This window comes from Trachemys scripta, chromosome 6 (assembly GCF_013100865.1).
Source record: "Trachemys scripta elegans isolate TJP31775 chromosome 6, CAS_Tse_1.0, whole genome shotgun sequence".
Classification (NCBI taxonomy): domain Eukaryota; kingdom Metazoa; phylum Chordata; order Testudines; family Emydidae; genus Trachemys; species Trachemys scripta.
In genome coordinates this window covers 12587861-12600924 of record NC_048303.1, presented here as the reverse complement: position 1 = coordinate 12600924, position 13064 = coordinate 12587861, and the positions used below count along the sequence as shown (strand labels likewise).

General features: G+C 43.2%; 1 protein-coding gene across 2 annotated transcripts in view; it reads right to left on the bottom strand.

The window, feature by feature from the left end:
• Nucleotides 1-352: 352 nt before the first annotated feature.
• CTIF (cap binding complex dependent translation initiation factor) overlaps nt 353-13064 on the bottom strand; it is a 99430-nt gene continuing 86718 nt past the window's right edge. The window contains exons 3-5 of one of the 2 annotated variants that reach the window (XR_004646147.1): nt 12992-13045; nt 4757-5436; nt 353-4561 (exon numbers count right to left, since the gene is read on the bottom strand). Coding sequence is in view for 1 of the 2 variants with exons in the window: in XM_034773727.1 (XP_034629618.1) it covers nt 5221-5436; nt 12992-13045 (270 nt within the window). In the remaining variant the exon portion in view is untranslated. Of the gene's footprint in view, nt 5437-12991; nt 13046-13064 lie in introns of both variants that reach the window. The other variant, XM_034773727.1, reaches the window with a different exon arrangement.

Genomic DNA, 13064 nt, shown 5'->3' with positions numbered 1-13064 from the left:
TGGAGGCTTCCCACCACAGAGCATCTTATCGAATGCATGTTATTTACACCAGTGGTACTGGTGATGCTTTCACATTCATATGGTGGACAGTCTCTCACTATTGAGAAACCTGGAAACATAAATTGGTGACCACTCTTAGATGGAGAAAAACGCTATTTTGTACTGTTTCTTTCATTCCTTAGCAATGCTGTTCAGTGGTAGCAATGTCATAGATAAAGTTTATTGTTATCAATGGACTTTCAAAAGATATGATTGGTGGTGTGTATAGTTCCAGGGGAAAAAATACATTTTCAGTCAACATTTAGATTCACGGGTACCTATGGAACAATCAAAATTTCAAATTACAAAGCAGTTAATGGCAGAATGAACACACTTTAATTGTCATACACAAATCACAAATCATTGAAAGATGGATTTCACATCACGGGAAGTTCTTAGACACTGTCCAAAAAAGGCTGGGGGAAAATTTCAGGGCGACAGAACAAAGTAACAGGCCAAATCCATTAAACCTGAATATCTGGGTACAGGACTGCAGCTAGAAGGCAACCTCTAGTAAAGGAAAACTATAACTAAACCTTCATGGCTGGCGGTGGAGAAGCATTTGAACAGAATTACTGTCATGTGGCTTGGCTTTGCCTCTTGGTGCTCCAAGAAAATTCCCAGTGATTAGGTGAAAATTCAAGTCTTAGAAATGCAATTTCCAATTCTCCTCTGGGTTCTTCTTTTTTCCCTTCCTTTGATACAGTCAGAGGTCAACTTGGAAATGTTGCAGATTATACTGGGTGAAAGACAGGAGCCACAAAAGCTGGCATGTATACTGGGAGGGCTGGGAACAGGAGCTGGAGATCGTGGTTATCAGAGGGCTCAATTCGATCATTCACACATTTCCCCTTATTGCCTGTATTTTAGGGGTTGTTTTTCTTTAACCCCCTCCCCCAAATAAAACAAGAAATCACTTTTAAATTCTTTGTTAAAGTCTGAAAAAGCAGCGGCAGCAAGTGGATATACTATGCTGCTTAAATAATTAGTCTGATTGGCTGTGGACATTCTAAAGCAATCAAATAATCAACTGTGGATAACCCACATATCACATTACATCAACCTTGACAATTTTTGTTTTCCATCTTTAGCATCGTCTTGAAAAGGGGGTGAGTAGAGTTTGTGTTCAGGTTGGTAAATTTTCATGACAATTCTGTGAGACTGCACTGAATCCAGTCTTAAGCCGCTGTTTCTTTCACACCTTCACACCCAAGGGGCAAGGCATCAGAGGGCAAACACCTTAAGGAGGGTTTAGATTCAAAGGCTACAACCCTGAACCTTATAACACTGCTGGGCTTTGTTGTTCTATAAAGTCCAATCTCTCATGGATATTCACTATAAAATATTGCTGCCCCTACTGTGACACAGTTTTCTCACAGACAATCTAATGCTGAGGTACTGCAAGTGTTAGTCTTCAGAGAGCTAATCCCTAGACTGTTTCTGGAACTTAGAAATCAGTCTTTCCACAGAAGTCCAGTGCATTAGGCAATTTTTTACAGATGAATCAAGGTCTTCTCTTTGTTTCTTGGACATGCTACTGTTGAGGATTCTGTTTCCTGCTGTTTTCTCTTGCTTTGTATGCACCTTAGAAAAGACCCAAGCAGAGAAGTTTCGAATAACTGTGAACCATAAAAAAAAATCTCCTCTCCTCTTGTGGTATTTTCTCTGTTGGAAATTTTTGCCCTCAAACTTGGCTTCCTGCAAATAATTTCCCCCCAAGTAACGGACAAATCTGGTTCTCTCTTACACTGCCATAAAACATACTGAACATCCAAAAAAGATCTGGATTGAATCTTTATTCTTGTCAACAAGCAGGCAGAAATTCACTCTACTGGTCTACGTTGTGGAGTTCAGATCCAGATCTGTATTGCCTCAAGGTGGGTGAGTATTTGGATCTGGGGGTTAGTGTTTGGGTCTCATGTTTAATCAGGAGCTACACTCCAGTTTCATGGTGCCAGAGGTGGGTTTGCCGAATCCATACTTGTTACTACCAGGGGAAAGGGAAGAAAACTGAATAACAGGAGAAAAGTGAAGAAAAAATTGGAATATACCATCCTCCCACATTATAAGCACTGATCAGTAGCCCCCTAATCACAAACTGTCTTTTGGAAAACAGCTTGTGAGTGTTACGAACACCAAAACAGATTTTCCAAGTGAGTTTCTGAGACCTGTTGCAGCAATGAAATAAGGCAGATATTATATATGAATCTTAACAGTCAGATTCACCCAACATTGGCAGCTATGCTCAGATCACAGGTGCCTGGAGGGAGGGTTATGTACTGTCACTTCCTTCTCTAATCTTCCATTAATAAGTGCTGAACAAATAAAGGGAAATTTCCACCCCCTAATTCTGTTAGACTTCATCAAGTAAGCACCAGAAGTGATGCAGTAAATAAAAGCATCAATAAAGAAGCAACCGCTAAGCCTGGACATCATTTCCTGGTCACCATACAGGAAGTGAAGTAATGGCCTACCTGTCCCTCTTTACCAATACAAAGTTACTGAAATAAGTAACTTCAAAGCATGTTTCAAAAACGGGGCTGGAACAGATCTCCTTTTCCAAAAAAGAAACTGAAGTTAGTCAACAGGATCCATAAATCTGGTTAACGTTACTCAGACCCCAAATGGTAAATATTGTGTTTACGTCGATCTCTCACAAATCTCTTGCCTTATATTATATATTAAAGCCCTAAGCCTGCAAGTTGATGAGCACTCACAAATCCCGCTGGCATCATTGGGAATTAAAGCCATGCCGTCCTGTGGGACTGGCCCCTAAGGAAGGGTTTGGTGGGCAGCTCTGCTCTTCTTAGGAATTACAGACTTACTACAGAATAGATACTTTAAAAAATAAATGTACCATATGCTTAGAAGCTGCGGTTTCTCTGCCAAACTTGCATGTGCTTCAAAACTAATACTTGTTTTACGACTGACATGGATCCCTCTCAGTCTAAAAGCACGTCGCACACTTAACAGCTCACCTTCTTCCCTAATGAAGTCAAGTCACTGGCTTCACTTCTCATGCTAGACTGATCTGCCCTAGGGGCATTCTGCAAACACTTCTCAGCATTGCCAACACCACGTCAGCTTCACCTGTGTGAGCATTGTTGAGAACCCTAGAGTAGACGGAGCGCTAGGGTTTTTAAGCAAATGAATCACCTAATCCTGCTTGGATCAGGTCTAGAGAACACAGTGCTTAAATTTCTGTCAACAGCCTCTTTACAAAGGGCTCCCAATGTTTCTAACACCAGTGAAACTGCACTAGTGTTAAATATGGTGGGATAAGTAGATGTGATGGCTGCCGCCTTTGCCAACACACTGGAGATTGAACTGGGCATCTCCAGAGCTCAAAAAGCATGAACTGTGACAGCTTGCTCTAAAGAATCAAACCTCTCTAGCTGGGGCTGTAACAGACTCATCTCTCTGCGCATTGGGCATTGAGGTTGGGGACCTGTAACACACGCTCACCAGTGAGTTACATCCTTCCTTGGATCCAAGGAAGCTCATCCTAAGTGTCTGAGGCCCACAGCAGTTTGAATTCCAGACAAGCTTCCACTGCGTGATAGCTGCCATCTTGTCTGACCCACCAGGGGTTGAACCAGAGATCACCAGAGCTAAAAGCATGAGCTGTTACAGTTCGAGCTGAAAGTCCCTCGCTGGGGCTGTAACAGACTCATATCCTCTGTGAACTGGACACAGAATGGAAATTGTAACACACACTCACCAGTGGGTTGCACAGGTAAGGCCAGTGAGGTGCACTGTGGCTTCCTTCTCGTACTACCTCTACTCCATCTCTAGCCATTCACATTGCTCTCCTCTTTACACTTCATTTAGTGGAACGAAACAACCCTCTCTGACCCTCCTCCATATCAGAGGCTGTATTAGTTACACCGACTAAACAGACTATGCTTCTGACAAAGCAAAAGATGGGGACAGCCTCCTTCTGAGTTCCACGTCTATGCAATGCAAACCGAGAGACACTGGTTAGGAAAGTTTAGCTAATTAGAAGCCAAACCTGAAACCTATATTTTCGGCTTTTCTTTTTTCCTTTCCAATGCCATATACTTGTCACCTTCTATTTACCAGTTTCCAAAGAAGAACTTCAAGTCTTAATTTTTCCCTCACCCTGTCTATTATTAGGATCAAGCATAAGGGACCTGGTTTAAATGTATAATTACAACTGTGACAGTAATTACAATAAAGCACTCTTTAAACAAACAAACAAAGTAAGTTACAAAAAATAAATGGATTATAGTTTAGTGGATGAGGAATACTGCGTCTTTAGCAGCAAACAGCTGCAGAATGCCTGTGTTTCTTAGAATTACAGCTCAGAGTGTACATTTTTTCAATTACCTTGATAGGTTACTGGCAAGAAGACTGTGGCTATGATACTTCTAAAGTGGCTTTTGGATTTTTTTAACTTCTTCTTCCAATTTAACACCCTTGTGCCAACCATTCAAGAGCTCACATTATAACGTTATTTTCATGTTTCAAAGTTGATAGCAAATGTCCGTTTAAAAAAAACCTAATAAAACAACAAGAAAAAAGAAAACCCAGTGCAAATAAATAAATCATCTTGTGTGAAATCCTAACCTAGAATCAGGTGTTGGTGGGGATTTTGCGGAGGGGTGGAGGTGGGGGGGGGGAGAATAAAAAGTTGAAGACAAGGGGAGGGGGAAAAAATAATGAAAGCTTCGCTTTGACAAAAGCCGTCAATTACCGGCGTCTGGTGTGGAACGTGTCTTTCTTTGTCCTCCCAAGACATCTGCTGTGTGTTGTCTCCTGCCAGTTGGCTGGTGCAAGCCAAGAGAATGGCGTGAAAACAATGCTAGCCTGCACTTCCACTTGCTTTTCAAATTCTCCGTGTTCTTTCTAAAGCCAAACAATAACACGGCGGGATGCGCGGCTGCATGAGCAATGATTTAATAGAAGAAACCTGAAACAAAAACTCAGCAGGAAAGAGGAGTGGTGCTCCGCAACACAGCTGAAAAGAAACATGCCCCTGCCCCCCAACCTCATGAACATATTCTTAAGCATGCTGGGGTTCGTCTTCTTAGGTATTTTCTCATAAAGGTTCTCGCTTTCTCTCCAGTAGCTGATCAATTTGTAGCACAGTTCCTTCCTGTTTCCTTTTAAGGTGCATGTCTTCTTCCTGCTCCTTTCCATCCCCACCGCCCCACGTTCTCAGGCTGTCAGTTTCTGGATTGTCTTGTTGTAGTACTGTGTGATGGTGGGCGTCAGGGGGTTCCAGTTGTTGGCGTGCAGCTCAATGACCTCAAGGAGGAGGGACCGTGTCAGCATGGACTCCGAGGGGCACAGCATCTTGTCACGTGCTATTGCCAGCAGCTCTGTCATCATCTCAGGCAACTGGTCCTCCAGCAGCCGGCCTGTGCTTTGCAGCTGTCAAGAGAGAAGGGTTGAAAGTTGCATGTTAAAGTGCAAGTCACCATTCCAGTGTTTATTATTGTTTAGTTTTAAAACTATCCTGGTTGTGACTAAGATGTCAGCTTGGGCTTGTCATGTGGGGTGGTGGGGGGCCCAAGGGAAATATAAAGCTCAGTTAATCACAACATTGCTACCAGAATCCCTCACTTTGTGCAGACTCTCCTGGAAAGTTATCCTGCAGGCACCCTTGCTTGTAAATTATTAAAGGAGGAAGAAAGTGCAGAGCTGGATGCAAGCATATGGCACCTCTGAAAAAGTGATGTTGGCTGCAGAGAAACAACGGCGGAAGAGCCACAGATGGTCTGATGTTTGCTGTCATGTAACAACTCAAGGGCTTCTGGAGGCTACACTGAACAGCATTCAATTATAAGGACAAAACATTTACATAATAGGGCTGATTTCCAAAAGTGGAGCCCTCCTTTTTGGAGACGAAGTCCTCACCTGCATTTAGTACCTGCAACTGAGATATGAGTGCAAACCTTGAGATCTTGTACGCTGAACTACCTGGTTATGGGTGCAAATGTGACACAGGTATAGTGTGATAACTGGGCCTACAAATTTATCTTTATTGTGAGCTCAACTGTAAGAAAGTTTATAAAGTGTCACAATAACCTGTGACAATAAATGTTGATGGGCAAAGATACAAAGGAGATACAAAGACTGAATTAGTCCAAATAAAAAGGCCCTACTGATATAACTCAAGATCATGCCTGGCAAACAAGAAAAGTGTGCAACCATCAATTAATGAACCAAAATTGGTGTGTCAGAAATTAGGCCTAATTGGTGGACAAAATAAGGAGGGGGGTAGGCTATTCCATTCAAGACTCCCCTTTTTGTGTCCTCCAAAAGAGACTTTGGGGAGAAAAAGCTGGCTACCGTGATGCTAGCTGACTGAAAGATGAGAGATGAGGAAAGAGCGAGATTTATCAATAAAGCTACCACCTCCATTGTCTACTGGGATCCACAGGACCTTCTTCATCCTAACCCTGAAATATGTCCTGACCAGTCTGGGCCAGAGAGAGGGAGACAGATACTGACATCGCTACCTCCATCAGCTTCAGATCCCAACCACCACCTGGAATGTGAAACTTTGTCCCCCACACACTGTGTCCTTTTCCTTCCCTACCTTAATCATTCTCTTTCCCCTCTCTCTCCTTTTTCCTTTTGTCTAATAAGAGCCTGGTTTAGATGGCCACGCTTGCATATTTTGCAACACTGCTATAAGCCTGTGACCAGAAAGGCAGCTAAATGCAATGCCAAAAACATCTGATGCTGGTACAAGTTTGGTACAGAGTGGCTGCTAAGGTGACTACATGTTCTTCTTGTACTTTTCCAGCAGCAGGGCTGAAGGTGAAAGATGAAGTTTCTATCTTTGTTGTATTTTTCGCTCCTCTTTTTGTGTGTGTTCACCTTGTTTTGTCTTAAAGGAAGCAGGATTGTGCTTTAACAACAGCAACAATAACAGCTCACAAGAACAAAATCAGGGACAAAATCAAAAAGGCCAAGGCACAAAATGAGTGACACCAACAAGAGACAGAAAAGGCCAAAAGAAGAGGTTCTTTAAATACATTAGGAGCAAAAGAAAAATGAAGGAAAGTGTAGGTCCTCTACTTAGCAAGGAAGGAGAGCTAATAACTGATGACACCAAGAAGGTGAGGTGTTTAATGCCTATTTTGCTTGAGCCTTCACTAAAAAGGTTATTGGTGACCAGATATTCAACACAATTAATATTAACAAGGAGGAAGGAATATATGCCCAAATAGGGAAAGAACAGGTTAAAGAATATTTAGGTAAATTAGATGTATTCAAGTCGGCAGGGCTTGATTAAATTCATCCACAGGCCTTAAGGAACTAGCTGCAGCAATCTCAGAACATTAGCAATTATCTTTGAGAACTCAGAGGATAGGCAAGGTCCCAGAGGACAGGAGAAAAGCAAACATGGTATCTATCTTTTAAAAGCGGAACAAAGAGGACCCAGGGAATTGTAAACCAGTCAGCCTAACTTTGATACCTGGAAAGATACTGAAATAAATTGTTAAACAATCAATTTGTAAGCACCTAGAGAATAATAGGATTATAAGGAATAGCCAGCATAGATTTGTCAAGATCATGCCAAACCAACCTAATTGCCTTCTTTGACGGGGTTACTGGCCTAGTGGAATGGGGTGGGGGGGAGAGGGGAAGAGGGAGGACACAGCAGATGTGATATATCTTGGTTTTAGTAAGGCTTTTGATACAGTTCACATGACATTCTCATAAGAAAACTAAGGAAATACGGTGTAGATGTAATTAGTATGAAATGGGTGCACAACCTGTTGAAAAACTGTACTCAAAGAGGAGTTATGTATGGTTCACTGTCAAATTGGGAAGGCAGGGTTCATTTAGTGGGGTCCCAGAGGTGTCAGTCCTGGATCCAATAGTATTCAATATTTTCATTAATGACTTGAATAACGGAGTGGAGAGCATGCTTATCAAATCTGTAGATGATACCAAGCTGGAAGGGGTTGCAAGCACTTTGGAGGGTAGGATTAGAACACAAAACTACCTTGACAAATTGGAGAACTGGTCTGAAATCAGTAGGATGAAATTCAATAGAGACAAGTGCAAAGTACTTCACTGAGGAAGGAAAAATCAAACGCACAACTACAAAATGGGGAATAATTGGCTAGGTGGTAGTACTGCTGAAAAGGGTCTGGGGGCTGTAGTGGATCACGAATTGAATATGAGATAACAATGTGATGCAAAAAAGGCTAATATCGTTCTGGGGTGTATTAACAGAAATGTTGCATGTAAGACACAGGAGGTAATTATCACTCTGTACTCGGCACTGGTGAAGCCTCACCTGGATTACTGTGTCCGATTCTGGGCGCAACTTAGGAAAGATGTGGACAAACTGGAGCGAGTTCAGAGGAGGGCAACTAATGTGATAAAAGGTTTAAAGAAAACCTGACCTACATGGAAAGACTAAAAATATTGGGCCTGTTTAGTCTTGAGAGAAGACAACTGAGGGGGTACCTGGTAATAGTCTTCAAATATGTTAAGGACAGGTATAAAGAGCACTGTGATTGATCGTTCTCCATGAGCACTGGAGATAGGACAAGAAGTAATGGGCTTAATCTGCAGCAACAGAGATTTAGGTTAGATACTCACTTTCTAACTATAAATTAAGCTCTGGAAGAGGCTTCATCATCACTTCCCGAGGTCCCTTCCAGCCCTACATTTCTATGATCCTCTAATCTTGCTCAAATAATTGCTAGTCTTCCCTCTTCTCAGTGTTACTCACTAGGTACTGTATTGAGGCCATGTATTCCTAAGCCTCCCAAAAACAAATTTTAACAAATTTTTTAACATTCAGTGGTATATCATGAAGAACTGAACCGTCAGAGTGGGAATTTCAAAAGCACTCACTCCAACGGGAGTAGTGCTGAATGCTTTACCAAATCCCACTCGAAAATCAATCTGACAAAACAAAATGCATGCTGTGATATGATAGTCTGGGTTTTTAAATGTTCATTCAGTAATTTTGCTGATTCACAAGTGTCAGTTAACCCCCAGTCATTAATGTGAATTTAGGAAGGTTGTACTGAATTGGTAATCTCTATAAAATGATGATTTTCATTTATCAGGTATGGTGATGAGAATCTCAAATTGCTTTAAAACAATGAATCCTCAAAACAGTCTTGTGGGGTAGAATACGGCATTGCAGCCATTCAGCAAAGGTGGAAATTGAGGTACAGAAAGGTTGGTGACTAGTCCGAGTTCACAACATACCCATGGCAAGGCATGGACTAGAACACATGTATCCAGAATGCCAGACTCTGCTCCAGCCATAATGCTGCAAATCCTTTTCCTATTATTATCTTATGGTAGCGCTGGTTATTATTAAGGTTGCTCCACACTTTCCATTATTAGACCCTGTTTTCGGTTGTTTATAACTTTGCCAATCTTTAACCATTTGAGCTGAAATTTCCCAAGCCAGGTGTCTGTCTCAGTCTGAGTCTTTTTGCAGAATTTCAGCCAAAACAATTCAGCCATTTCCAAGAGACACACTGGTGAAAAATAAGTTGTTTTGTCCATGTTAAATTCTGGCAACCGTTTCTTTGAAATGCTTTAGCGCCTCCAACTTTGAAGCAGGGACTTGAAATTTGGCAAGGGGGTGGGATGGCCTTTGTGTCAGGGATGTGCCTTTTGTCAGCCTCTCGAAAAACTGCCCAAATTTGGTCAAGTTAAAAGCCTTTTATATATATATATATATATATGTATTGCAGTTTGCATATGCTGAGTAGTGACTTGCTAGAGCTTTGAAGCTAAAAGCTCTGACTATTCCGTCCACACTGAGCATGCTCCTCCACCCAGGGCAGAGCAGAACTTTCCCTGGAATTGCAACTCTCAGCTGCTGTGGGCCATGCCAGGGTTGGGCCCCTAAACTAAGAGCAGGGAAACTGTCTCTGCTGTGCTCTCAGCATTCGCCTCTCCTGCCACCCAGGCAGCGTGGAGGAAGAAACAGCCTTTTTCAATTGGAGAGGGGATAAGAACCATAACCGGGGAGGGGGGGGAGACAGATTTGGAGAAGGATCCTTTGGTGGGGAAGACAACACATGACTGAGACTGGAGGCTCGGGTGGGGTGGGGAGAGGGAGACTGGGACAGGAAGCCACGTCGGGGGACTGGAACTGGAAGCTGGGTGGCAGGAGACAGTTTCATAGATTTTAAGGCAAGACGGGACCAACAGATCATCTAGTCTGACCTCAAAGGAGATTGAGACTAGCTGGGCCAGGAGACTGGGAACCAGTGTGATGGGGGGAAAGGGATGGGGAGGGGAGACAAATCTGACAAGAAGCCAGGGTGCAAGGGAGAATGGGACTGTCTGCAAAAAGACTGGGACAAGGAACTAGAGGGGAAAGGGAGGGAAATGGGATGGGGACAAGAGCTTGACAAGAAGTCCAGAAAGGGACTGGGACTGGGAACCAATGAAGATGGGGAACACATAGGCTGGATGGCGGGCAGCTGGAGGCTGTCAGGGAAGAGAGACAGATCAGACGAAGAGCCAGAATTCCCAGGACTGGAGGTGTAAGTGACAGGGGGAACAAGCAGAAGAATCGGTGCCCACTACAGCTCATATCCCTTTCGAGCCTGAAATGGAACTCATGATTCCTGATTCTCACCATTTCACTGCTGTCAGAAAATATCTGTGAAACCTACTGGCAAAGTGTTTCACCCCCACTCTAGTGCTGGTCCACACAGAGGATGACAACCTACTATTGCTATCCGGTACTTCGTTAGCTCAAGTGGCAGAGGCCTGTGTGGTGGATCTAGGACAGTCTTTTTGTTCTGTGGGCAGCACCTAGCACCGTGGGGTCCTGGTCCATGACTAGGGTGCTTAGGTGCTACAGTAATACAAATAATAAATATGAATAAAGGTTCCAACCATGCTGATGACCCATGTGGGTTTCAATATGATGCCACATGATGGAATTTCAATGTTTTCAGTTAGTTTTTTTTTAAACCTAGGAAATTACACACAAAAATTCATTAAAAGAACATTAATATTACAAAGTCAAGCACTCATACATTAGGAAATGTCAGAATCAAGGTAGTCTATGCAACCTTATCCAGCCCCCGGGTGTTTGTGCCTTATGACCACGAGACAGTCTTTAATTACATGATCGCATACTATTTTTTCCACAGGACCCCTGTCTCATTCAATGCACAGGAGGGAGATGCTCTGGGGTTGAATCAGGTTTGGGTAGTGAAGGAGGCTGTTCTCTGTAGGCTCCCTAGATCATTTGTTGCAGAGGTTGGAAGGTGTGTAGTGAAGAAGGCAGGAGATTACAAAAGACAAAGGAAGATCTCATGCTTAAGGCAGTTGAATGCTGCTCTGGAGAAGTGGGTTTTATCCCTGCCTCTGCCACAAAGAGTCCCTTTGTGATTCTGAGCAAGTCACTTACACCAAACTTTTCACAAGTGGTCACTAATGATGTATTCTCATTTTCTGGGTGCCTGGCTTGAGATGCTGGGGTCTGGCTTGCCGAAGTGCTGAGCACTCACAGGTGCAACTGACGTCAATGGGAGCGGTGCTTTGAACATATAAAAAGCACAGGCAACCTTAATCCTGGCATATCCTAATTTCTGAATGCTTGACTTTGCTACCTTGACGTTCTTTTTAACATAGGCTTTTTTTAAGTGCAATATAAAATATAAAGCAAAAGTCAGTCGGGTAGCGTGGCACTGTATGCACAGTGATGGCACTCACATTTAGGATTCTGGGCCCCAGGCCTGGTTGAGACCAAGCGTGCAGTGTATATACCTAAAGTGATGGCTCATCTCTAGGGGCTAATGAGACGCTCCAGATTTCACTGCTGACTGCCAATCAGAACACTGCATTGAGGGTGGTGCAGGCCTATCACAAGGGCGGTCAGCCAGGGGGAAAGCAGAAGCAGCATGTAAGGAGGGAAGAACTATGGGGGACTGAATGGGGGAGGGAAAGGGAAAGAAAATCCTCAGCAATTGAAAATAAATCAGGGCAGTAAGAGGAATGTCAGTCTTTGAGCGGAAAGTGTCCTGTGTCATATAGGAGCCTGGGGAAAAGAGTTGTAGCCCTATCTTAAGACGTTTTAACATCTCGACGGGGGACCAAGTTCTAGCAAGATTCCACTGTGAGCAGTAGATGGGACCTTAAATGGATTTTGTAACCACGTCCAAAGCTTTAGCCTGGTTACTGAGCCCTGGAAAAGTCCTGTTTAGATGGGAGATTGGAATTGCATTGGAAGTGAGACAGGGAACAACTGGGTTATATCTAGGTCCCCTGACCCAATTTGATTTGTGCTGCAAAGAGGAACTCAATACTTCACCCTTGTGGTCATTAGGTGGTTAGGACATTAACTTAACATTTCACTTGTATAACGGCCCTTCCAGGAGCTCAGAGCCAGCACACACTGGGCTGGGCACTTGCTCAGTACTGACTCATGTTGAATCGCCAGTGTTATTTCAGATATTCCCCACCTAATACTGGCCTGCCTTGACTATACATAGCTTGTGATGGGACCATAACACAAAGCAATAAGGCTGCAGGGTGTAGTTTGCTATATTCAAATATAATGAAACAGACACACTCATAATAGTAATACCCTTTTCACAGAAAAGGAGTTGTGGGATTTTTGATAATCCTAGGCGGTCAGGAGCTTGGTTTCACACCTTGGCCTGGGGTCATATGTAGCACAAGGCTGTGGGACTGACATTGTGGTCCCTCTTGAGAACTTTCATTTTGGTTGCAGTGTCCCTCAAATAAACAAACAAATTAAAAAAGTAAATATAAAAAAGAGGGCCTGATTCTCCACTCCTTGCCCTCCTGTCACCATTTACCTCTGCGCAGAACAAGTGCAAAGGGGGGGCTGCAAACACCACCGTTCTGATTTTACAACCACTTGGAACAGGTGTAAACAATGACACAAGGTGCAAAGCTGTGAGGAATTTGGCTCAGAATATCTGAGGTCCCAACAGCCCCTTCATACCTCCATGGAACAGCAAAGGACAGCATCTTCTTTCACATCCTGAGATTGCAACAACTGCAAGAGAGAGAGAAAA